Consider the following 26,578-nt stretch of genomic DNA (forward strand, 5'->3'; position numbering starts at 1 on the left):
TGGCTCTCTGCTGGACTCGCCCCAGGATGCCAGTATCCTTCTCGTACTGGGGAGCCCAGAACTGGACAGAGCGTGCTAAATGTTCTCACATACATGCTGAATTGTGACGAGTGATCACTACGTGTCAGTAGTACAGATATGTAATGACAACTCCGAGTGCTCAGACATGCATTTTATGAACTCTCAAGGATCCCTTATTTCCTTCTCAGCAGTACAATGGGACTTGCAGGGTTTCAGAAGCATAAGCAATAGAATTTAGTTCACTTCTGGATACTAACTACAGTATAGAGACAGAAATTTAACCAGGTTTTCCTGGCAAGGAGTACTTCAAAAAGAAAAAGTAGTATTTTATCAAGAGCAAACACATGTACAAATATAAACTCAGACATCACCGCAAGGATGACTTTACATCCTCACAGATACACAGTAAAATAGAGGCTTTTCCATACGAGCAGTTTATATGTACAAAAAGGAGGTGCTAGGAACTCTAGAACTGGTAAAGTCTCATCTGATGGATTTTCAAGTTTCTGAACATAAGGAGTCTCCTCCAAACCTTGACTCCCTAACTAAAAGGTGAAGAAATGGATGTTGCCTCTCTGACTTCTTAGTAGGTGACAAAACTGCAAGGCTAGTATAGTTAAATAAAAAAAATAAATAAATAAAAAGTAAAAACTAAAAATACCTAACAGGGCATGGTCACAGAAAACAAATTGTCAGCTGAGCTTCTGTTCTTCCTACTTCTAACAGAAGCATCATGCCAAGTTCAACGAGTTGGGAAATAATTTTCCTATAAGAGAGTATCAGGCACAGTGATCAAGTCATAGTGAAAAATGTAGGTATTTTACTATTATATGTTTGGGTCTGCAATGATAAAAGAAACCAGAAACAAAATGACAGCAGTGATCTGTATTCACACCAAACGCTCTGCCTCTGAAGGGCAACAGAAGAGTGGACACCAAGAACATTTCTCCAACACACAAAAAACTGACCTTAAAAACATCTCACCAAAAAGGTGGCTGTGATCAAAATGAACCTCTAGAGGATGTGAGTAACACAGATTTACACAACAGCCAGTGTAAGTATATAAGAAGAGGAACTGATCACAGTTAAGCGTATGTTCTGAGTAACTGTAAAATACTAGAGCCAAAGCTTTAAAGTCGAAACCCTCAGTGTGGGCCCACGCAATCATTCTCTGAAGAGACTGAGAAGTCATTTTGCTAAACCTGCTGCAATATGAAAACTGAACACTTGCAATGCATCTCCTTTGCTAAGGACTTATGTCAAAGCATTTCACACATTTCTATAGACATTCATACCAGAGGGAGGGGCAGAGAAACATTGTTCTCCTTGAAACACAATTCTAGCTTGATACAAATACCTCAACTTCCTTTTTCTTCCTCCGATTAAGTTTCAGCCTTTCTTGATCTCCTTTTTCCTCCCAGCGAAGTTTTTCTAGCTGCTGGGTCAGCGTAGCTGTTTTCTTTCTTGCTGTTTCTTTTAGCTCTTTATAGCGCTCCAACTGAACAAAAACATTAAAAAAAACCAAACACCTAATTCCATGGAAAGTGGAAGACTCACGTTGTTACAGCCTCAATCAGCAATTGCTACTTTATCGTAATTAAGATTATGAAAACCACCCCATTCTCCAGAAGACCATTCTAGCTACTAATTGCATTATCAGAAGTCATATTTTATTAGAGAAAAAGAATCAACCCAAAGCTTATACTTAATAGTTCTTGCCTACAGTCTTGTTTTAGACTTCTAATGTCTTATTTTTTCAGGAAAATGTATAAAGTTTACAGTACTTCACAGTTAATCTTAAGGTTAACACCAAATTTACGCACAACCCAAAATTAGTCCAAGTTTTGGTATTTATAATTACAGCATTCTCATGTGATCAAGTTCTTTTGTTTGACTTTTTTGGTGGGTTTTTCTGTTGTTGCCATTTTGGGGTTGGGTGGTTTTCTTGGGTTTTTGTTTGTTTTGTGGGGTTTTTTTTTGTTTTAAGGTGAACATATAAAACAACATTTTAAACAATCCTGCAAAATTACAAATAGATGACCAAATATCTCTATAATGTAGAGCAGGAAGATGCACAAACTAAAAGAATAACCCTGTAGGTTCTCTATTAACTGATCAGAAACTATTAATTGATCATAAACTACTAGGACTTCCCCCCCTAGAAAGGAGACAGGCCACTCCCCCAAGAGGCTGCATCACCATTTCTCATTATCTGATGAAACAGTCTCCAAATAAAAGTTTCAATTCTGTTTTTGTTTGAGCTCAACAACAGAAAGATCATTAGAAGTTACAGGTTACTGGGGAAACAATGGTTTCTCTGTCATAAGTGGGGATTTTCGTACTTCGCTAGTGAACAGTACTTTTTGGCCTCACAATTCACCTGATTTTTTCCCAGCTCAATAAGTGCTGCTCTCTGCAACATCTCTTCAGTTCTCGTCTCAAAGGCTCTCCACGCCTTCTCAATGTCATTCAGTTCTATCTCTAGTTCTTTTATGTTCTGCTTTTCCTTATCACAGGATTTCTCCTTGTCCCTTAGAGATTTTTTAGACATTTCTGCTCTCTTGATTTGGTAGGAAGTCTTTTCCTTTGCTTTTACATAGAGAGCTCTCTGCTGAATCACTGATGCTTCCAGAGTCCTAAAAACAAACAAATCCAAAACAAACAAAAACCCTAGCCAATCATCAACCACAAAACACATCCAAAACAAAATCACATCAGAAAACCCCAAAAAATAAAAAGAACAAGCCCCTCCCAACCACATATGCAAATAAATTTCAGTTGTCAACTGCAAGGTTAAATACTCACACATTTTTTTTTTTTAGTATCCACTGAAAATAGAAACTTAAGAAGTGAAGCATAACCTTCAAAAAATGTAATAGCAAACAAGTATTTGCATAATGAAATTACTGACAACTTGGGCACAGTGCTGGAAGTAAAATCAATGTCTAGCTGGTGCTTTTACTGAACGGCTGCCAACTGACTTCCCTAGCACTGCGGTATCACCCAACTGCTTTAACAGCAAACGCAAGCCTGCCAAGCAATTCCCAGTGCAGACTATGCTTCAACTCAACTACAGAGAAGCTGATTGGAAAACCTACTTCATTTCTCTTTCCATCTGCTGTTGATCTCTATTTAGTACACCAAGCACTTTTTTCTTGGCTCTAAATGCATCTTCCGCTGCAGAAAGAGAGTCTTTCTTGATACTAGCCTCCATATTCTTTTCATCCAAACTCATTTTCTGAAAGTCAATGTGTTTTTCATTGTGATAGAGTCGGAAAAGCTTCAGCTGTATCCTCTCTTCATCCAGCTCCTTGAGAAGCATCTGGTAAAGCTCTGCCTACCAACATTAAAATTTTATTTATGGTTTACAAAAAGTATTATTAATTGCTAGCAAACTAATTGCAAGTCTAAGCAGATGTAAGATGATGTACCACCAGCTGTAATTCCAGTAACGTGCACTAATCATAAAACTCAAACACCCAAGTCAACACTTAAATTAATTATAGTGGCAAACTTACACTTGCATTTCTTTAGATTTTGTTATATGTATTCCTCTATCCTTTTACATTATACTAAATTCTTATAGGTTACACCACACTAAAAAAAGTACTAGATGAAAAATAACTGTTGTTGTTTGGGTTGGTTGGGTTTGTTTGTTTTTTTTTTTTTCAGAAAACCTGTATTTAAGTTCATGAAGGATGCAAAATCTGCGATCTCAATATGCCAAACAGGAATAACTTGGAGTTACCTCCTCTTTCTCTATCTTCGCTTGATTGCGTTCTGCTGCAACGCTTTTTTTCTTGTTATAATGAAACTGCACATCCTCTTCAGCTTGCTGCATTTTTTTCTTTTTTCGTTCATAGTCTTCAGCATATTCCCATGAATTACTGATTTGTTCAAAAAGTTGGGTTCTCTCCCTCGGCTTCTTCATGGCAATTGATTCTACTGTTCCCTAAAACAAAATTGGAAAAGAAACAATGCAGCACTGCACATCATTATGTTGTCTCAGGATGACTTTCTTCTCCAAGAGCACATAGTACAGATTTGTCTCCTGACATATATACAGCTGACAGAACTGGATCCGAGTACTTTCAGATTCAAACCCAAGGAAAAGTTTAAGTCTCACCTAGCCACCTCACCTAATTAAATGACATCACTAAAAATTTTACAGTGCCAGATACAGTCTACGAAAAAACACCTTCAAACAAAATCAATCAGCACAAATCAGTGAGCAGTATCAGAATGACAAAATTCAATCTTGTTAGCCTCTTTAAAGAAACTGAAGCTCATTTTCAATGAAAAATAAACGAACAACCCCTCCCAGTATTTCAGAAGCAAAACAGCTGAAATCAATGCACCGGAACACTACACAAATCCCAGAGTTAATGGGTGCACACTTTTTGTCCGTACATCAGCTGCTCAAATTTTTACTGATCTGAAGGAATTGCCATTTTCAGTAAAGTGTAGGAAATAAGTTTTGTGATTTTATTCTATTTATATAGTGGGTAAATGCCATCATCATAAAAACTATTATCACAATACGAATCCATATACAGGGTTTCCAGAAAAGGGAAAAACCAGTTATTCCTTAGCAATTTTCCTCAGCAAGTGCAAGGAAGACAATCCTGTGAAATATATTAATCATAAGTACATGACATCTCAGACCTATATAATTAAATGCCGGTGAACCAATAACCCAGTAGGATCTCTCAATCTTAACAAGAATTCCTATAAATTTTTCACGCATCTTGACTAATATGAGTGTTTTAAGCTGAAATTATATTTTCCTATTTATAACACTCCTAGAAGTCAATACACTTAACATTTCTAAATAGAGACTCATATTTCTTATAGACTGAATAACACGAGTACTCAATTTCTTCCAGATTAGCTTCTTTCTTACCAGTGCACTCATGTACACACAAACCCCTTTATTTCCATTTTGCAATCTTGTAATTCTTAGCCAAGGCCAGGGAAAAAATGTATTGTCTTGAAATTAGCTAAGGATACCCTCTGTTCTGTCAAATAGATAACTATGTATTCCTATGAAATAATCTCAGCAGCTTTTCTTTTCTTTATGAAGTACCTTATATGCTCACCTGAAATATAAGAAAATTCCTAGCTTTGACAAGTATGCCTAGTTTTTCAAGCTCCAACACGTAAGCAGATCGGCTGACAGATCTATCATTGAAAAAAAACTCAGAACAACTACCTAAAGGAGGAAAGAAAAAAAAAATTACTGTAAAATGCTAAACCACAAAATCCACAGGCAAAGAACAAAACTAGTGGAACAATTTAGCTGAGCAATTTCCTCAAAGAAGAAAATAGTTTTCAAATATTCCCTTAGTCATTTCAACATTATTATTTTTCTGTATGAAAATTCTAGCTGCATATTTCCAAAATGCATTGACAGATGCTTAAGTGCTCGTGCCTGTAGCAAGGTGTCAGACTCCATTTTCCAGAACCTACAGCATCTGTATATTCCACGTGAAAACTTGTTGATCAAAGTACAAAGCAAAGTACATAAATTAATCACTTGTTTAATTCTTAACTTTGCCTCAGTATGTTTTCTTAATTATAACATCTGGCTATCAAAACGCTACTGAAGGACTGTAAGAAGTACTGCAATACCGATGGGCTTAATACTCTCCAACAACGAAAGAATATTAGGCACCTGAAGTTCCAGGTTGAATATTCCTGGTCTTAATTTTTCACACATCAGACAACAGAAAGTACATGCAACAGAATCTACGACCTACCACGGATGACTCTTGAAAATGTTTTTTCTTCCCCATCATCTTCACAGTATATTATCTTCACACTAGCTGTAGAAGAAACTGGTTTTCCAACATGTGCTCCATGAATAAGTTCTCTAACACTTTTAACTCGCAAATTAGATATCTTTTCACACATCACAAAACTAACAGCATCCATAATGTTAGATTTTCCTTAAAAAAAAAAAAATATTAAAAAAATTCCCACAACAAAGCAGAAATGAAAGGAGGCACTGGATTAACAATTAACTGAAAAACATATACATAAACACAAAAGTATTAGTTCTATTTCTAATTCTATATTTCATTGAGAAAAAAATATTGCACATAGTAAGTACATTTCTAAGATGTAATACACTGGCAGCAGATAATAAGCCAGTCTGTAATAAAAATAATCACAAAACTCGTTTGTTAACTGTTCAACCTTATTGAACAACTGTTTCTTACACAGGTATTTCTAGAGATCATTACTTAAATTGAGTAATCAAAACCATCATCCTTAATTGGTAGTTTCCTTTATATAATGTAGTCAGTGAGGTTTGCTGCACAAGCACTCTATCATATAACTAGAACTTTTCCACTAGAACTTCAGTGCTCTAAAGAACACAAGTACCTTCCCAGATCCATTCATCACAGCAACAGAGTTCTCTATCATACTCCTTAGACAAAAATTCTCTTGACCGAACCCCCTTTTTGCTTTTCCCCTTTAGTCTCAAGCATTTTTGTTGATAGCTTAATTATTTTCTGCCTTCAACCTTCCTACTTTGGCAATATTTTGACTTATTCTCCAAAGTACCAGAAACGGAAGAATACTAGGGGGAAAACAGATAAATGAAAAACTCAATTCAGAGATTACACAATAGTAACAATTTTTCTCCCCAGATTTATCTATCAAATGTATTCAAGATTTAACTGGAAGAGTACCTGGAAAAAATTATCCATAATTTTGAGACCCTCCAATATGAAACAGTGGGAACAGGATGATAATGAATATGAAAATAATGCTAAATATTAGTTATTTACATTCATAGATCTCACTTCAATTACATAAGAAACAACAGGATCTAAAAATCTAAATCATAAACTAAATCATTAATAGACTGGGGAAACTAAGAACAAATGCAAAGCCCATCCTTGCGGCTCTTTTGTTGGGACAGCCCTCAACTCCTATCGCACTATTCCCTGGCAAATAAAAGATAAGAGCTCATTTGTTGAATTGAACTTTCAGAAGGGAATCAATTTTTAAAAGTTTCTCCAGCCAGAGCATAACAATATGGAGTCGCATGTACATGTGGATGGCTGCACCTGCACTGCGACTGCTTCCTCCTCGTCAGGCCTGTGGCATTCACAGGAAAGACCTGGCAAAGGCCTCAAAACCCCAACCTCAATCTCGATACCTACAGCAGAGAAGCAGGACCGCCTGCTGATCCCTCCTGCCCCCACCCAGCCAGCTACCTGATCCGTTGGGCCCGATGACGCAGTTGAACCTCATGAAGGGGCCGATAACCTGCTCCCCCCGCCATGACTTGAAGTCCTTCATCACCAGCAGCTTGAGATAACCCATCCCTGCGGCGGCAGGCGAGGAAGAGCCGTTAACACGTTAACTTCCCGCCTCCCCCACAGGATGCAAATAATCAATACTTATATTTTACTGGTTTGTCTACCGGGGGAGAGAAAATCCCCTCCGCGGGCGCTCGGCCCTGACCCCTCCTCCCGGCCTCTCCCCTCAGGAGGCGACGGCCGGCGCCCTCAAATGGCCGCCCCCCTCGCGCTTGCAGCCACGCGGCCTCGCAACGGCGGGCGGAGGGGGGGCGGAGCAAACAGGGAAGGCGCGGGGCCTCCGTTCCCATGGCTACTCGGTGTGTGTTGCTGTCTCGGCGAGCGGCTGCTGGGCTCCTGGCCGCCGCCCGGGCAGCCCAGTCCGGTTGCTCTCTGGGCGCCATGAGCCGCCTGGGGCTGCAGCGAGACCTGCAGGAGGCTGCCGCCCTGGAGTGGCGGCGGCAGCGGGAGCTGCAGCGGCAGAACCGCATCTTCAACGCGCGACTCCGGACCATAGGGGTGAGGGCGCGGCCCGAGTGCAGCGCAGAGGGGAGGGGTTGGCGCCGCCCCCCTCTGCTCCGATGTGTCCTGAGACCGGTCCAAAGCAGAGGGGGGGACACCCCTAGGGCAGGCCGGAGCCGAGGGGACGAGGTGGGGGCAGCCATATCGGGGAGGGCGGGAGGCGCGCGCCGCCTCCTTAACCGTCTGCGAGCGGGCGTGGGCCCAGGTAGGGAGGGAAACGGAGAGAAACCGGCCTGTTGCGTCTTTTAGAGGGCCGAGGCGCTTAAAAAAAAGTTCCTGGTGAAAGCGAGTTGAGATCCTCGAGGTACCATCAACAGTTATTTTGTGCAGCTGTCGCTGGGAGGTGTGTGAGAGCAAGTCTGAGGGGCGCTTGTGCCTCCCTGCTGTAGGGTTGAAGGGCAAGATTTCATTTTTCCTTGATGTGAAGTAAAGTCTGGAGAAGAGGAGGCTGAGGGGAGACCTCATTGCTCTCAACCGCTACCTGAAAGGAGGTTGTAGGGAGGCGGGTGTTGGTCTCCCAAATAACTTGTAGTAGGACAAGAGTAAATAGCCTCAAGTTGCGGCAGGGGAGGTTTAGGTTGGATATTAGGAAACACTTCTTTACTGAAAGAGTCATCAGGCACTGGAACAGGCTGCCCAAGGAAGTGGTGGAGTCATCACCATCCCTGGAGGCGTTGAAAGAATGTGTGGATGGGCACTCCGGAACATGGTTTAGAAGGCATGGTGGTATTAGGTTGATGGTTGGCTGGTATTAGGTTGATGATCTTGGAAGTCCCTTTCAACTTTAAGATTCTATGATGCCATGAAAGACCAAGCTCTATGTTTCGCTGCCTGTGTAGGAGTTAGAAATGTAGTATGCTTTACTTTGGAGTAAGCTAGAAACTTGCAAAGCCAGCTCAGGCAATGTGGCATAAACAAATAAGTGTTTTTTACCTTTCTGCTATGCTGTTTGATTCTCAGTAGAAGCTCGAATCAGTGCTATGAGAGATTTCCTGCAGCTGGTCCCTATTTTGCACCAGGCAAAATATGACAGGTCCATCAGGCTGTGTTTATGTGCATGGAATGAATTGGTGTGTCTGGTTTTTCCTGGAGTGGATGTCAGAATGGAGATAACCTTCAGTCTGTGAAGATCTGTGGGGATGACAGCTTCAGTCTGGTGGGTTTTGTCTAGAGTCATCTATGCAGTCTGCACCCTGAATGTCAGGAAATCATGTTGTATTTTATACCTATTTAAATTTTGAATGCAGCAGTTCATTGAATCTTCCTGTAGTGTGTCTAAAGGCCCACATTAAGATTCTGTGTGTGTCCATGGAGGGAAGAGTGCTGTGAGGTGAAGTATGTTTAAATTTTGCTTGTAAGGTATTTTGAGTGCTTTATGCTGATGCATATATCATGTATAAGTCGTATAGCATTAACTAGCATAAAACCTAGCTTAGAATTGGTGAAAATAAGTCCAAGCTGTTGACTTCTTTGGACTGGTAGAATTGCAACATGTCAATTTGATCCATTTTGTCTCAGGTACAGAAACTTGTCTGAAAGTCAATGTAAGGGTATCTTCACCTTATCCCTGACAGTGCCTTGGATTTATTCTTGTCACTCTTATGCAAGAGCCATTGTAGTTGCACAGCAAAGTAGCAGTTCCCAGTTAACAAACAAGACAGGTTGTCCACCTGACACAGCATCCTGACACATATGGTAGCCAGCAATATACTTAAGTAGAAGGAGCTAATCTAATTTTTTTTTTTTTTAATAGACGTGGGATGGGTATAGTAAGGGAGTTCAACTTTCGTTATCAGGAAACACATAATTTCTCTGTAAGATGGCTTTTCTGGAGCCTTAAAAATGAAGGGAAAAAACCCATACATTCTCAGCTAATGAAATAGCTGAGGATGAAATAGCCTGTCTTGGTGTACTTTGTTGAGCTAAACTGAAGTACTCCATCTGAAAGTCTTTCCGAAATACTTTCGTAGAACTAACTTATCAGACATGTTTTGATATATCCATTTACGTGAGACAAACATCTAAAATGAAGGAGAGCCCATTGGAGGAATTTTGTAAATATTTTGATCAACATTACCAATGTACTTTATTCATTGGCTGAACAATCACTGCTGACAGAAGGAGCTATTCTTGTCCTTTGAAGTTAGGCCAAGTCCAAAGCATGAAAATTCAACAAATCTATACAGAGAGATATACAATACCAGTATTTCCAATGTGGTTTTAGATTCTTTGCTTTCTCTTTCTCTCTCACCAGTTTAGCTGAGCAGCTGTCTAAATCAAGGTGATATTTAACTTAGACACCACAAATCCTTATGCAGGAATTGAGGAGTTTAAAAACTTGGAGATAAGATACTGACTGGAAAGCAGAATAGGAACTGAGATTTCTTTTTTTTCTTTATTATTACAAATGTAATTATTACTTTGCCTTCTGTATCTGTTTCCTCATTTGAGTAGTGGAAAAGTAAGATACTGCTCTCTTCACTTACAGATAGGAGAATTTATTATCAGTAAATCAGTAATTTCCCAAAAGAGTTAAGATAAGTAGTCTAAATGAAAAATTATTTCAATTTATATATGAACTATTATGCATAAATACAAGTAGATTACAAATTAGCTGCTTCAAACTGTTCATAGTAAGTGATTTGTTATTTTAATGCTTAAAAGTTAAACCTGTAGCTATATGTGACTAGGAATGGTTTTAGGGATGTGGTCTTGTCAAGTGAAAGCTGTTCTAATGGGAGAGACCTGAGAGTGCAGCTGAATTTGCACACACAAGTCAGTGTATTGACTTACCTGTATTATTGCCAGAAACTACTAATGAAGTCGTACTGAATTTCTCTTGTTTCCTACAGTTATACTGAGAGCTTGGTCTCCCAAATGAGACCTCTAAATGAGTTGATATTTAATGCCCACAACACCATTGTTTTTGAACAATGATACTCTGTAGAATTCTTTATGGTTTCACCCTTGCTTGCAGATTTACCTCTTTGCCTGATTGGTATAGTCAGTAGTCCTTTACAGCAATAACACTGTGTATTTTCAGCCATGATCTGTTTAAGTCTTTATGTCTTCATCTGAATAGTTTTTAGGCAAAGACTATCAAAATAGTTTACCAGATTCTTGAACAATTGTCATTGCTTTTTGATAAATCTCTTAAAAACATTAAGTGACTTGACCAGTAAAACAACAAAAGAAGAAGAAATAAAATCCAGGTTTCTGCCTATTGATTTGCCACCTTCTGTCAACAAATATAAGATCCTATTCTTTTGTCGAAAATGTAGGTGGCTGCGACCACTTGATGATGTGCCTTAGGGTTTTATGCCTTGCCTAGCTACCGTTCTCCAGGGATGTGGATATTCTGAATTGTACCTTGTCAGCTCATTTCAAATGTCTGCATGTATCTTATATGGCACCCAATACTGCTTTTTGGCGACTACATGAATCCCACTGTCCATCAGATAAGACTGGAAAGTTTCTTTCCATTCTCCGTTATTTCTTAAGTATACTTTTAGTGAACTGTCTATATTTTTTCAAATCTGAGCTATTACAACTTCCTGTCATCCTGACTGTAAAAATACTTACCCACTTTATAAACAAAAGCAGAAAAACTAAGTAAAAATGCCAGCTATCATGGGGAAAATGTGTTTGCTGTAATACAGCTTAAAATATTTATATTTATAGCTCTATAGATCATGTAAATGTGGTGGTTTGTTCTGATTTGGTGCAAGAACATAACTATCATTAAAGTGAAACAAATGAACAAGAATATTGCTGTTTCTGGATTTTCTTTTTTTATGTTACCTACATTAAATAGTGATGTGTATATACTCTATTGGTACTGGATTTATATCTATCTTGTACAATTGTGGGTCAATGTAGTTTGACAATACCTGTTTTTAATTGTTCAAACATAGTATTTCTTAGAGTTGCTTTTTTTTTTCATTTTAATAGGTTGATAAAGATGCATTGGATGCCCAGGTCAAGGAGAGGAAAATTCAAGAAGCAGCTGAAAAAGCATGGAATGAAGAACTTGGTATATTCATAGATACTATGATATTTCTGTGAAGAGTTAAATGTAATTTACCACCTGTTTCCTGCTTTCTTTTTCCCCTTAATAGATTTCAAACAGCCATATTTTTTTCCAGATGGAGCCTGTCTCCTTGAATCTTGCTATATGGCTCTATCTATATAAATCTATCTATCTATATAAGCACAATTGTAGGCTTTGCTATAAATTCAGACATACAAACTGAATACTATAATATGTAGTGCTATTTCTGTTTGTACATTTGAATTGGTACAGTATGTATTTTCCTCAGTATCTGAAGATTTATATTGACATGATTAAACTGGTATACATTTCCTAACAGACTGGAATGCTCAGTGATTTCTTTTAATAAATGTTAACAAATACCTTTGCTGAAAGACCCAAAGATACGGGAGCATTTTAAAAAAACTTAATACTGTTCTTTTCAGAATAGTAGCAACAAATTTGTTTGATTGCTTTCTTGTGGAGTAAACTCATGTTCTGTCTGGCTATTCCCACAGAATATATAGATTCTAGAGAAGCCTCTATAGATTATTATTGCTAGAAGCATGGGTCATGTACAACAAAGCTGTAAATAGGAGCCATTGCTGAGTCAGAACACATAGCCACACAAATATTTCAGCCATGTCCTCTGACCTTAAAACCCTTTGTGACCGTCTGTGTTTGGAACGCTTTCCTGTGGTATCCCGTGAAAAGGTCCCAGAGACTGAGCTCTCTGCGGGTTTCAAGAAGAGATAGAATGGAGCTGCCAACTTCCATGCTGTGCTTCTATGGCTGCTTGTGATTTTCCTGGCAGAATACCTGTCAGACTCTGCTGTAATGAAACTGCCAGAAGCAATGTGTCATCTGGCAGCAGAGGAAATGATCTTTTCTTGTGAATTATATTTAAATAGCTAGAATGGCTAGGTTTGGGTGAATTTTTTTGTTGTTTGGTTGGTCTTCTTTAAATCAATTAAAGCGTTTTGATTAAATGAGCGAGAGCTATTAAGCTCTTCAAAAACGGTTAGTGCCAGCCAAATATTTTAGTGCTATGGTTAGAAAAATAATTGAACTATGAAACAACTATCTGTATTCCTTTCACTGGGAGACTGATTTTTATTTGTTTTTTTTTATATGCATCTTCATGTATTTCAGTTCTAACTGTAGGCTAAGAGCAAATGGGAAGAATTAGTATATAGTACATTTCATATGTTACTGCAAGGTTAATCAAATGAAACCTCATAGTTCTAGAAGTATTTCTTATTGTCTTTGTCTCAGAGGCATATATTTCATTGTAACATTAATAAGAGAACTGATACCTAAAAAACTTTAAGTATTTTATAAGTAAATATTACTAACATTACAGTGTTTGCTGGGATGATACTCATAGATCAAATATTCTTTCCTAAGGTATAAAAATTTGAAGACTTATATTCTATTTATACCTCTTCAGAATTTTATTTCTCATCCTGCCTGTGCACTTCTAAGAATTGTGTTTGCCTTGTGTTCATTTTTCTCCAGCTAATGAAATGAAGCAAAATGACAGGATCATCTGTATGTTAGAAAAACAACAGGAAAGGGATGTCAGAAACATAAATAAGGCTATCAGTGAATTTCAGAAGAATTTTCAGAGGCCAGAAACAAGACATGAATTTGACCTGTCTGATCCACAGGCTCTAAAGAAGGATAAACCTGCTCGACTTTCAGACAGTGATCCTCGCTGTACTGTTTCTGGCTTGCAGAAGTTTGTGGGTGAAGACTTAAACTATGATCAGAGGATGAAATTTCAAAAGGAGCAGTTAAGAGAGTGGTGTCTTCAGCAGCAGAGAGACTGGAAGAATGCATTAGCTGATCAAAAATTTGCAGGTAACAAAAGAAGATAATGAGGTTTTAATCTGCTTTTTCTGAAATTCTGGTGTATCTGAAAAAACTATGATATGGCCTATTGTGTTAGATTCTAACACAGCAGTATTTTAGTATATTCAATATTCAGCTTTTAGAAGTACTGCAGCAGTTTTTACTTCACAAGCTGTAACATATTCAATATCTCACTTAAGAAATTTGTATTTAATAACATGAAATGATTGCAATATTACCTAGATTTCATTTCTGCTTTACATCTCAAATGAAGTATCAGAAGTATCAGTATTCTGAAAAACCAGCTATGTTTTGCATGCTAGATGGTATGTTTACATTATTGGACCAAATTGTCCAATCTTTACTGTTCTAGAGCAGACAAAATAATACTAATTTTTCTTTTTTAGGTTGTTATGAAACACTTTTTCCTGCAATACTTTTTCATTTTACCTTTGTCTAACTGTTAAAACAAGATGGGTTACATAATAAACTGATTTAATGAGTCACCTTAAATTCCAAAATAGAAAGCTTCAGTGGTGGGATTTGGAAATAGTTATGTAATTCAGCAGCTCCTCTGCCTATCTGTCTCTTTCTTTATCTTACAGAGGCTTACTCATAGACCTGTTGTGCCATATGAATACTGACTAAATTTCATTTTAATCTAATTTAGATGATCTTCATGACAAGAATAGGATTGAACTTGACCGAAAGACTATGGAGCAACAACGAAAAGAAGAAGAAAACAGGCGTGCTGCTTGTGCAGCTACTAAAGATTTCAATAGAACTCAGGTAAAATAACAATGGGTTTGTTTGTTTGTTTTTGAAAAAGTGGAGACATAGAAGGAATAAGATGAGCAAAAGTACAATGAGTAATGATGGTTTTCCTAGAGCTTTCTTAGCTCCTAACTTCCGTGGTTGTTTCAGTAGTTGGAAGATAGGATTTATTCACTTTGTTCTCTGCAGGGATCTAGCAATCCTCTATGTAGTGACCCTATGTCAAAATTCTCCATTCTGATTCTCAGCTTGCTGACTAGAGGGCAGCCACAACTCCCCATTCTCTCACCAATTTTTAGTCTGTAAATTGGAGTACAGTAATAGTGTCCCATTCTTCTTTCTGGTTTTACATCTTTCATTGAATAATCTTAGATGTGTCTTCCTGCTTTTCTTTTTGCTTATGTGGAAACATTACTGCTGGTAGCTTTTTGTCTTTTTTTGCTTCTGTTATTCCCCATGACCACTGGTTTTTGGCATTTTGTCTGCTTCCCTGGTATTTGTTTACATGTCTCTTGGTTGTTTACTCAGTATAGTTTGGAATGTATTGAAACATGACATGAACCTTTCTCTATCTGCCTTAGCACCATTATCTGTGATACTCCAGTTCTTTATCTTACTGCATGGATTTTTCTTTCCATTCAGCTTATACATACAGCCTACATGGATGCTATTAGTTTGGTTAAAGTATATTTGGTGTGATTTAGCTTTAAATTTATTTATTCACATCAAAATAAGCCACATTTAAATTAACTAAATGAAGTATGGTATGCTTTGGTTTAAGTATATAAGCGTATAAAATCTTTTTGTAAGTGTTGCTCGAGCCCTTCAGGGCACCTTTGGCATATAATTATCTTTATAGATAGATAGCCTAAGATAATTTGAAAGGCTTTTACAAATACCCACAAAAGTACTCAAACCACGACACTGGTGCATCCAGGGTAGCAGTAATATTCCAAATAATTGTTGTGATACCAATTGATGCCACATAAAAATTCCTGAATTTCTGACAGGGTTTGGGGATGGAATGGGAGATATGTATGTGGTATAGTTTTTAATGTTTAGGCATATACATTCTACTTGACTTGTGTGCATATTAAATATATTTTAAAAGACTTGCTGTTTGGTTTTTTTCCAACATAAGAGCATGATGATGGTGGTTGGAGCAACAGTCTTCTCTTAGTTTTTACTGTCCCTTCCTATGTTGTAGAGATTGAAGTTACAGCTGGCAGCTGATTTTCTTTCTTTTTGAGCGAGTTAGTTAAGTTTACACTCTTTGCCCCAACCATGATGCTGTTTTCAGTGTTTACTTTTTTTTTGCTGAGTGGTTGAGAAAAGCTCTTCTTTTTCTCTAAAATGATGTGCTGGCACAGTTGCTGCTTTTCTTTATTAAACGTGCAAGCCAAAGGTTTCTGGTTGCCAGGCCTTTCAATGACGTCTTTAAAAAAAAGCTATGTTACAGAGAGATTTTCTGTACATCTTTTTCCCAAGAGAGAAAACGAAGGCATTCAGCCTGAGAATGAACTTCACAGAAGAATTCTCTATATCTGACATCAAATGTATTGAACAAGAGTCTCCAACAGTTTGAGTAACTGGTTTGAAGACGTCAACCTCTTGAGGGTGCAATCTCACACTGCATTTTGCTCTACACACATGTGCCCTGCCTGTCAGTGACTGCCAAAAGAGGAGCTCCTTTTTCCCATTCCCTGAGTTTCATTCCTTTTTTTTTCTGCAGTCTCTCTTGCAGTGGATCTGAAGCTTCGGAATGTGTTAGATAATTTTTAAAATCCAAAAGAAAATTAACTCTGGTCTAGAATGAGTGCTAGATCTGACTGGGAGGAGTGACTGCACAGTCTAAGGTGGAAGTAAAGGAAGGGAGAAAGCAAACCCTCATTTACTATAATTTGGATAAAGTATAATATGGAAATGCATCTTCACAGAGGAAGAAATTTCCTAGAACTTGGCTTTGGATCAAAGCTATGGTCCATAGCCATCATCTGTAGTCCTTACGTTGCCAGTATCTTTAGGGGATGTAAAGAATAAAATAATAAAAAAAACAAAACAACCCAAACAAAAAGACAACATAAAAACCAGCAAGTCATACTCCAGGAGAAACATATTTTGGTCAGTGTGTTAGCCCATTAGTAAAGACTCCTAGCAGATGACTGAAGGTAGGGTATCTCAGTTTATCACAGCCTCCCTTCATTACAGGATTTGATGTTGCTGCCCCCATGACATTGGTTCAGCTTCCTCCAGTTACCACTTTATTGGTACAAGCTTACTGCTAATGATTCTTTTTGTTCTTCTGGAATTAATTAGCAGAACATTACTTGATTATATATTTGGTACCATACTTCCCAGTGGTGAAGGATCCTGTACTGTAAACATTTTAAGTGCGTGTAGCGTCTAGAAAATGAATGCTATCCTTCCTCTCCAATTTTCTCACACCTAGGCATATGTTAACCAGAAACACTAATATTGCTTTTGTCTTTGGTACAAAATAAGACTTCTACTAGCTTAAACAGTCGATTATTGCTGCTGAAATCAGTCATACATAAGTAGTAATCATTTTAATTTGGCAAGCCAGCTAACAGAAATGAAGGCTACCCAGAGTCCTGACTAGAATATGTGTTTTTCACTTCTCTGTGATTCCATAGCAGAATCTGACTGTTGTAGAAAGAGGTTCCTCACTAAGGGTAATAACACTTGGGAATGCCTAATTTAGCAGTACAGTGATAGACACACTGATTGTGTTCTTGAAATCAAAAGAAAGAGTCTTCTTGCTTTATATACCACAGGTCTTGAATCCTTTATAAGACACTTTGTAGATAATGCTAAGAAAATGAGAAGATCTGATGACAGAGGATCTCTAATTTCATGACCTCGTATTTATAGACTTGTTAACAATCTTACAGACTTTATGTCCTTAGAACTTATTCCTGGGCATAACACAAGAACTTAGTAGTTTCTCTGATAATGTTGTTATCATGGACATTTGATGGCATTATTCTGGTTCCTTATTCACTCAACACTATGCCATTAAGAGCTAGCAGTCACTTCAGAGAAATAGCTAAAAGGAGACATTTCTTTCCTTGCTTTAGAGTACAGTGTACGTTCCTATTATATGGCTGGCAAGTATTTTTAAATATGAGAGGTTTTGCATCATTTAAGTTGAATTGTGGCTTAGCTAATTTATAATTCTAAATAATTAAATTTATCTTTTATTAGTTTGCACATCAAATGTTTTTGTTATTTTAATGAAAACCACATGGCTGTTTTCAGACATGGAATTTAATAGTTATTATTTCTTCTTCTGTCTGATCCCTGACAGGTTGTTGTCCATGTTTGCTTGGAGCAAATAGAAGTCACTTTTTGACTCTCTAGGCCTGATTCTTAGGAGGACTGCTGTCATCCAAACTCAAAGTGCATAAATATAAATGTAGAGATAAATGCCAGCTTAGCAGTCTCCTCTGGTGGCATAGATCACTGTGCTTACTCAGTTGGCATTCTTCTCCATAACATTTGCAAAGGAACAGGTTCCAACTCATGTGTCTGGATAGTCCTGTCATTCTCAATTATTTATATCTTCTACTTGCTCTGGCTACTAATTTTCAACTTCACCACCTATGCCATAGAAGACTATTTTACCAGCTGTGACTTCCCTTCATGCATAACCCTTCATTTTTCATTTGCCCTCATTCGCTTTCTAGACGTGTATGTGCTAACCAGTGAACTACTAATTGACAAGAAAAGTACAGAGCTGTTCTACTTAACTTGTAAAGTCGATATTCTCAAGCTAGTGATTTTTGAACAGAGCACAAGACAATCTTGGACAAACTGCGGAAATGGGTATCCACTCACTGGTCTGTTGCAGGCAAGATATATGCATAAAGCTGCAGGTCTGGCAACCTGTGCTCTTTGTGCTCTAGCAAGGAGATTACCTGTCCTCTGTCCAGATGGAAACCAGCACTGTGCATTGTTGCAGATGGTTAGTTTACGCATCAGAGGAAAAGGAGACGGGATTAGAAATGGATGATGCATAGCATTACCATTCTACTTCAAATTAATTTACTTAGCCTAATTGTTCTTTGGAAGGAAATTACTTTAAAGTAAAACAATCATATTTGCTTTCTGGAGTTTCGGAATGGGAAAATTTCCTCTGAATAGGAGACTATGACCTTATAGTTGACATTAAGAACAGCATTTTCCACAGGAAATATGTATTATGATTGCTAATACTACTGATATAGTCACATAATATGATTCAAGTTTGCATTTTGTATCAGCAAAGGGAACAGATTCAAGGCTGGATCTTCAGGCTTAACATAGGCATCTTCTGTCTATTTGTTTTGAGTGCTTAAATATGGTCACGACATAGATTTAATATGTAATATTTATCAAGGCTAGTGATTCAAGATGGTAAATTTTTATTGTAAATTTCTTCCGTATTGCATCTGGTTTCCAAATATCAACTGGTATTTGCTTGTGGATAAACGTGAAATTATTTTTTATTTAATTCTGACTTTTCTTATTTTAAAAAATATATTTTTCTCCAAATTACTTGCTGTATGTGATGTGACAACATTAAAGAAATATATACTATTAGATTTTCTATTTTTAGCCAATAGGACCACAATCCTAGTATTTGTATGTGATGCTGTTGACAACTGTATGCAAGTTGGAAAGAAATCAGTTATGATGTGCTAACTTTGTTGCATGCCTTCATTAATATTTTCCTGTGGAAAAACTATTGGTTCTCTCCTTTCACTGAATTTAGGCTGCTGAACTAGCTGAGAGAAAGAAGCTGGAAAAGTATCAAAAAATGAAGGATGACATGGATGAGATTTCCAACCTCCTTCAAGGAGACTTACTTTCCGAAAACCCTGAACAAGCAGTCAGTTCCTTTGGTAGACATCGTGTGATCACAGATCGATGGAAAGGAATGAATCAGGATCAGCTGATGGCAATCCGTTACTCTCAACAGCAACAAGTTCTGGAGAAACTGGTATTTAAGCTTATGTACATATTCTGCATTCCTGGTTGTAATAGTATTATAGACAATGTTTATAGAAGAAAATATATTATTGTTTGCCCTGCACATCCCATTATAGGACTCTGCTTTCCATTGATTTGAATTTTACCAAAACTTTAATCAATCAAACTGAACACAGTGTTTCTGAAGCAGCTGGGAAATGTCATGCAGCAGCAGAAACGGGCTGGAGCCCTGGAACTGGACTGAGAGGAAGGTTTCTGTGGAGCTCAAGACCAAGGGGCCTAGGTCATCTTGGGGCATGGTCCTTGGTGGCCTAGCTGAGGAATAAGGTCCTGCACAGCCCAAGAGCCAGGCTTCATGGTGCAGTTCAGGACTTGAGACTGCGTGAGCTGCCTGGAAGGTATGAGCAGGAGTGGCCTGCTCCACAGGGGAAGAAGACCCAGGAGCTGGGGGTGAGAGCAGAGCAGAGCAGTGTTCTCATGCTCAAGGGTAGTTGAGCAAGACAAATAGAGCAGGCCCAGTGATCCTGCTCATGCATATTTCATAGACTTAAAAGTTCATGAATGCAAAGAAATTTCCTTTCTACCATCCCATGCGACTATGAGCCATGCTCTGGGATAGAATTACAGTAGAAAAACTAAATATTGCAAATTGCTGCTCTAAAGGTGGATAGAAGCAGGCAGTCAAAATGAAGAAATCTACCTTTCCTAGGTAGTCATGAGCGTACAGGCCTAGGTATCGTGAAGTGGGAAGCTACTTAACCTCATTCACTGCAATGGCTGGATTTGTAACAGCTAATGAATAGCTGTTCAATCTTATTTTTTAATTCCTACAATACCGTATGTTACACTATGTCTTGCCTACTGCTGTTATTAAAGCTAAAGATAGAATTGTCATTTTCCTGGCTCTCCTATGACCCTAAAGTGAACCTGTTCAGGTAGTTAAGCTGTCAGGAAATAAGCCCCACCTGGAAAAGTAAGTTTTTTGCAGGCCTGGTTTCTTGAATCAGTTCAGTCTGATGTCAGACAAGAAGGGAGGAAGTGACAGTATAACAGGGGCAGAGGGAAAAACAGTTTGGGTTGACTCATCTGATGTTAGTGGCTCAGTTATTACACTGAGTTAGCTGTATTATAAGCCATACCGATGACTACCAACTTCTGACCTCAACAAGTTACAACTCTTGCTAACAAGAACTTAAAAAAAACAACCAAACAAATAAACAACCTGTTCTACTGCTGTAGGTTTTTATAGACAGATAGTATGTCAGAGAGTAATAGTAATCTACTGATAACTTACTTCTGCCAGGCAGCGGATCCTCATTTTCTTACATTGTGTGGAGGTAGGAGTCTGTTTTACTCCCTGGAAGAGGATAGCTTTCTCATCTGCAGTATCTTCTGCCTAATGCATGGGCTCCTACCTAGTTTGGAAGTGCTTAATTTTTGTCCCTATTTCGAGTGCTACCCCTAGTGTTCAGTAAAGGCAGGGGAGTTTGTTTGGATGAATTTACCAAACAGACTTTATATATACTGTTTAATGTTTAAACAAAGAGAATATGAAGCATTTTTTTTCACTCCTATAGAGACTAAAAGACGAAGAACACCGAAGAGACGCTGAATGGGACAGGCAAACTATACAGGCTGCGAGAGCGCAGTTGATTTTAGAGCGGCATCAACAACGACAGACTCGGGAATGCCGCCGAGCTTTAGATAACTTAAATGCAGAGCTATCTCAAGAGCAGAAATCAAAGTAAGTATCAAAAGAGTTTTCTTATTTTCAAATAAAACTCTTTACCATTAACACAATAGCTCAGCTTTCAAAGAGCTTTTTTACCTGTATTATTTGATAGTTTATTAATACACTTGTTCAAAGTTTATACTTTTTAAAAAATCAACAATTCAGCTTAAGTGTGGTTTGTTTTTTTTTTTTTCAGTACTATTTAAACAATCTTCAAAGAGTAGGTTATGATTGTTACTGACTTACATGTATGGATTAGTAGCTGGAGTTCTTAAGTGTTCCACTGACAACAGGTGGTTTATACACATAGTGAAACAGAGAATAAATACAATTAACTAGGCAGAAAATTTTATAATCAAGTGTAAAACAGTATGCATTTCTTAAATTTACCTTAGTTTTCTCAAACAAAAAAGGATGAGTATCCACTGACTTCAGCAGAACTGCTACTTCATTATTTATGACAAAACTGGGTGATTCTTTAGCTAACCACTGGACATGTCTTGGTGGACAGGTCCTGTATCTGCTCTAACAGGAAAGGAGGAAGATAATGTGAAGGGAAAAAAAAAAATCAAACTAAGTGATTCAGTGTTCTAATCTTTCAGGTTTTTTTTCTTTCCTTTTTTTTTTTTTTCATCATGCATGCATACACACATTTTGCAGAAGAATTTCCAGTACCTGATGCTTTCTTTTTATGAAAGCAAAAATTCATAATTGTGTTAACTCAGTGTTTTATTGTGAGATTTTTGGAAGGTTATTTTAGGATGAAAAAGTTTGCTATATTGACACATGGCATACATTTTGGAGAAAAAGCTCTGGTTATATTTAATCCATTTCTAATTATTCTGAATTTTATGTGCATTTATGAGTGTTTATGCCTTACATATTCTTTAGGTTATTTCTATATTATAATGAGAAAACATTTACTAACTACATTTTTTTTTCAATTGCTAGGAACATTTATCTTAAAGAAGAAGCATATTCAAATGTTCCAACAGCTCAGTATTTTGCACAATTTAATACAACCAGCCGTTGATGTTCTGAATACATTAACCTGAAAACTACACAAGTATGCAAACATATTAAAATTTTTAATTAAGCAATCCCATGTTTTATTATTTTTATCAGTTTCCTACCTTGCTGCTTGACATAGATCACAAGTGATGCACACTTAGCAGATTCTGTAAGAGAGAAGAAAGATAACCTAGGCAGAAAGTTTTGTGTTTGTTTTTGGGGAGAGGGGGGTTCTTGTGGTTTTTTTTGTGTTGTTTTGTTGTTGTTGTTGTTGTTGGGGGTTTTTTTGGTTGTTTTTTTTTTTTTAGCTTTTGTATTTTTTTTAAAAAGCAAAAAGAGCAGGACACAAAAGCAAGCAAAGAGGAAAAAATGGACGAATTGGTTCAGAAGTATTGCTTTTATTTCTGGGACGGTGGGAATAAGAAAAGATGTGGATATTTACTGGGGTGATTATAGTGATGCCGCATGACAGAGAAATGGAATGTGTGTGTTACGGTAAGGGACGGAAAACTATGAGGGAAAGTATTCCTACATAAACTGTCACTCATTAGAAATAATGGAGAAAATTTAAGGGCTTCTGAAGGAACATGTAGGGAGAATTTACAGATGTGATGGAAGAGGGGCGGGGAAAAGCAGATATGCACCAAACAAAATCAAGGAGAAAAACTCAGCTTGTGCAGGGTAGTTCAGGGAAACAGTTTGCTTCCTGTCGTTATGGTTGCAGAATTGACACAGCAATGGAAGAGCCAGTCAACAATATTTGGAAAATGGGCAAGTGAAACACATGAGAAGAAAATATGGAGAAGCAATGTAAGAAACTAACTGCACAGGAGAAAATGGATGATGGAAATAAGCAGAAAATGAAATCCAGAAGGTAAAGAGATGACATACAGAGGACTGGAAAAATGGTTTAAAGTATTCGTGATCTAAAACAGAAGAAAGAATGAGAGATGACCAGAGATTCAAATAAACATCCAAGACCTCTAAGAGGTTGTGAACCCTTAATAAAAATAGGCCATTTATCAGAATAGTTCTTGAAATAAGTCCATGTAGTTTGCTAGAATCTGAGATGTAAACATGGGGTAAAACATCCTCATGATATTGCTGGGGAGTCCTCTGACTGTTCTTTGTATCAGCATACGTGATAACTTCAAACTCTGGTGAAACAGATTGAAGATGACTGCACCAAGCTAAGTAGGCAAGCTGCTAAAACAAACTGAGGTTGAGGTAAACTCTCATGGGTTATTCTAATATTTGTGAAAATAATGAAGAATGCATTGTTCTCAAGACAGCTATTATTAGGAGGATTTTGAGATGTTTGAAGGAAGCATTCCTTGAAAGGAGACTGTTCAAACAGGTCTGTTTGCATTCCTTGAAAGGGGACTGTTTTTGAATGGGTCTGTTTGCTCAGCTGAAATAGTGGCCCTGTGGGATCGGGCTGATAGGATTAGTTACCTTTTTAAACCAGGTAATAATAATAGAAGTTTAGAAAAGACCATCATGTTAATCCCTCTGGATGGACAGGAGGAAGAGAATCAAGTGAGGAGAATATATACATGAGTAAAGAAGTGTCTTGGGACAAGATAACCCATAGCAAAGTGATATGTCTCAGTTTTAGTATATTAATACAAATGGAACTAATTGGAGTACGGATAGAAACCAGGTAGAAAAGCAGTATGGCTGGAAAACAGGAACTGAAGAAAGTGCTATTCAGAAAAGTTACAAGATAAAGCTGAGAGAGGATCACACTTGCGCTCATTAATGATGAGCTGGACTACAAAGAAGTAAAAAGGGATGGTATTCAGAAGACTTTAGTGTGATAGCATTTGCAGATCCATTTATTTGTCAGGCTGGGATTCACACATGGCTGGATGTCTTTGTAGTATTATCAAATACTGTATTAAATTAACAATCTCAGGAGTACAGGTACTTGTCTTAGGCCATCAAATGGGGTGGAAGGATAAAACAATAGGCTATCTATAGTAGTTTTGATTTAACTAAAGTTGGTTTTGATCTGTGTTGAATATCTCGGGCTCTGAACTTTTTTTTTTTTAACTGAAGTTTCAGTTATCTGACAGAAAAATGAATAAAGCAGTGAAAAGTTCATGAAGTTGTCTTCATTTGTCCAACTTGAGAGAGTAGGTGTTTACAGACTTTGACAGCTGTACAGTTTAATGAAAATGTAGTGGACCTAGTCAGACGACATTTGAGCTTCCTTAAGGAAGGACTATATGATTAAAGCCTTTTAATATTTACCTACTCATTTGCTTGAAAACTTTTTATATGAAGTTACAAAAAGGATAGGTTTCTCAGTTACAGTACGAATAAGCCTTTAGGTAGAAATTCAAATAAGAAGACTGACAATTCGATAATTGGGTAGGATCAAGCATCACTAAATTCCCTGGAAAGCTTTCAGCATCATCAATCATACTTATAAGAACAACCATGCTACATTCTACTTGTTGTTTCACAATACGAAAGCTGAAATGTATTTTAGATGTTAAAAAAGAAGCACAATCAAATTGTAAAGAACTCTCTTAATGTAACTTGAAAAAGGTCTGATTAATTTTTGTTGATATTTTGTACCAACCTATTTGATTCTGCAGTGAAACAAGGCATATCTCAACTGCGTAGGTGATAATAAAGGGCTGAGGTGCAGGAACTTCTTAAACCTGTATGGCTATATAACAAGCAAGATGTGGACTGGTATCTTCAGATTTTGAAGTTGTCACTCTCTAACTTTCACTGCTGAGTATTGAAATAAGTAGACAAGATGTATTAAGAGAGCATTAACTGATTGTAGTTGCTGTTTGAAAATGTTTTTTGATGTTTTGATTCCATGATGACTGAGATAATCTTTATTTTGTGATATTTGTGGATATTTCTAATAAATACAGCAGTGAAAAAGACAGTGTCTTACATATGAGGATCTGGACAGCTATTTGGAATAAGTACAAATTATAGCTGCTGGAAGTATAGGGCTAGAAACTCTTTACTGAAAATATTTATTTTCCCTTTTTTAGAAAAAAAAACCTGAGTACTGCATAAAAAATTTCTAACACTCATTAGTTCTGATTACTCTTCTTACAGTTAGCCAAATTAATTAGATGCAGGCACTACAAAACTGTGTACATGTTAAATGGTCTTCATGGAGTATCACTGAAGTAATTTGGGTAAGATGTACTTGGTAGGATCTGATTTTAGGGACAAAAATGATGATTAGTACCTATCATGTTTAAATTTGTGTTTTCATTTTTTTAAACTTTAATTGTATCACAGTTTTCTGCACTACTAATACTTTAGTATTAGTATAGTCTGGGGAAAGGTATGTATTTAAAATTTAAAAAATAAGGTACAGTGGTTGAATTGAGTCCAGTATTCTACTTTATCTTGGGATTTTTTTTTACACCTGTATTTTTAATAATTTAATACAGTGTATGCACAAAAGTTTTTCACTTATTCCTAGAAGGACTCTTGAAGAGTAATTTCATATTAGAGACATTTTCATGTTAAGCTACATTTCTTTGAATATTTTATATTATGTGATAGCTGAACTTTTATTTCATCCTCTCAAGAGAGGCTATGCAAAGATCGAAATTGATCTTTTTATAGAGACATTAAAAAAAAAAAGTTTGTAATACTGTTGAGTTCATGGATGTTAATGAGAGCAAAATTTGCCTAGCTAATACTCCCTACCTAGTTTATTCATTCTCTCATCTGTTCTGATCTAATGTTGATGTACATTTCCTGAGTTACATCTGGGACATCCTTTGAACAATATCTACTTGCTTTTAATTGTCAAAGTTTATACTCCTATAACACTGCATAATAAACATCATGTATTAATTGTTGATAGTATTATTTCCACACTGAAAAGGCAAGTATTAACTTTCATGAGCAGGTCACTGCCTGTAGCTCATAATGCAATTTCACTCATAATTGTATTTGGTTTTAGTTTTGCTGTAAGCAAGATTCATGTATTGAAAAAGAAGATTGGATTTATACATTAACATAAACAGGCAGGTAAAGGGGTGAAGAGTGGTCTTGATAGAATTTACATGCACCTTAGAAAAATGCAAGCCTGTGATGCTGTTGAGCAGGATAACGGTGATTACTTTCAGGGAAAGAAAACAAAATTACTTTGGCTATTGTAGAAGCCATCAATGTATGTGACCTTGCTCCCTGCTGTGGGGAATATGTCCATCCTAAATCTGGAGCAAAGCTCTGACCCAAGGAAATTCTTAGTTAACGTAAAAGATTCTTGCAGTAATCAGTGGGTTTTGATATGTTTGTAGTTCTTAAGTGTTTAAATTGGATTGGTATAAATCT

General features: G+C 37.2%; 2 protein-coding genes across 2 annotated transcripts in view; one reads left to right on the top strand and one right to left on the bottom strand.

The window, feature by feature from the left end:
• The window catches only part of SMC1B (structural maintenance of chromosomes 1B), a 35,264-nt gene extending 27,905 nt beyond the window's left edge, over window positions 1–7,359 (bottom strand). Inside the window, exons 1-7 of the mRNA XM_086757746.1 lie at window positions 7,251–7,359; window positions 5,781–5,969; window positions 5,121–5,233; window positions 3,770–3,973; window positions 3,120–3,358; window positions 2,402–2,657; window positions 1,379–1,519 (exon numbers count right to left, since the gene is read on the bottom strand). Coding sequence (XP_086613872.1) covers window positions 1,379–1,519; window positions 2,402–2,657; window positions 3,120–3,358; window positions 3,770–3,973; window positions 5,121–5,233; window positions 5,781–5,969; window positions 7,251–7,359 — 1,251 coding nt within the window. The remainder of the gene's footprint in view (window positions 1–1,378; window positions 1,520–2,401; window positions 2,658–3,119; window positions 3,359–3,769; window positions 3,974–5,120; window positions 5,234–5,780; window positions 5,970–7,250) is intronic.
• Window positions 7,360–7,723: 364 nt separating this feature from the next.
• RIBC2 (RIB43A domain with coiled-coils 2) lies at window positions 7,724–23,319 on the top strand. The gene is made up of 8 exons (XM_010130828.2): window positions 7,724–7,853; window positions 11,808–11,889; window positions 13,405–13,749; window positions 14,411–14,529; window positions 19,289–19,516; window positions 21,084–21,250; window positions 22,190–22,304; window positions 22,974–23,319. Exons 1-7 carry the CDS (start codon window positions 7,737–7,739, stop codon window positions 22,269–22,271), a joined length of 1,140 nt encoding a protein of 379 aa, XP_010129130.2. The 5' UTR covers window positions 7,724–7,736; the 3' UTR covers window positions 22,272–22,304; window positions 22,974–23,319.
• Window positions 23,320–26,578: the final 3,259 nt, after the last annotated feature.

Source organism: Chlamydotis macqueenii, chromosome 1, assembly GCF_036417535.1.
Source record: "Chlamydotis macqueenii isolate bChlMac1 chromosome 1, bChlMac1.mat, whole genome shotgun sequence".
Lineage (NCBI taxonomy): Eukaryota > Metazoa > Chordata > Aves > Otidiformes > Otididae > Chlamydotis > Chlamydotis macqueenii.

What these genes read in the sequence shown, in the direction of transcription:
- RIBC2 (XM_010130828.2), top strand. Translation starts at nt 7,737, where the DNA reads ATGAGCCGCCTGGGGCTGCAGCGAGACCTGCAGGAGGCTGCCGCCCTG. An exon ending in AAGATTTCAATAGAACTCAG is followed by an intron (nt 14,530 to 19,288) that starts GTAAAATAACAA and finishes CACTGAATTTAG; the next exon opens with GCTGCTGAACTAGCTGAGAG. An exon ending in TCTCAAGAGCAGAAATCAAA is followed by an intron (nt 21,251 to 22,189) that starts GTAAGTATCAAA and finishes TTCAATTGCTAG; the next exon opens with GAACATTTATCTTAAAGAAG.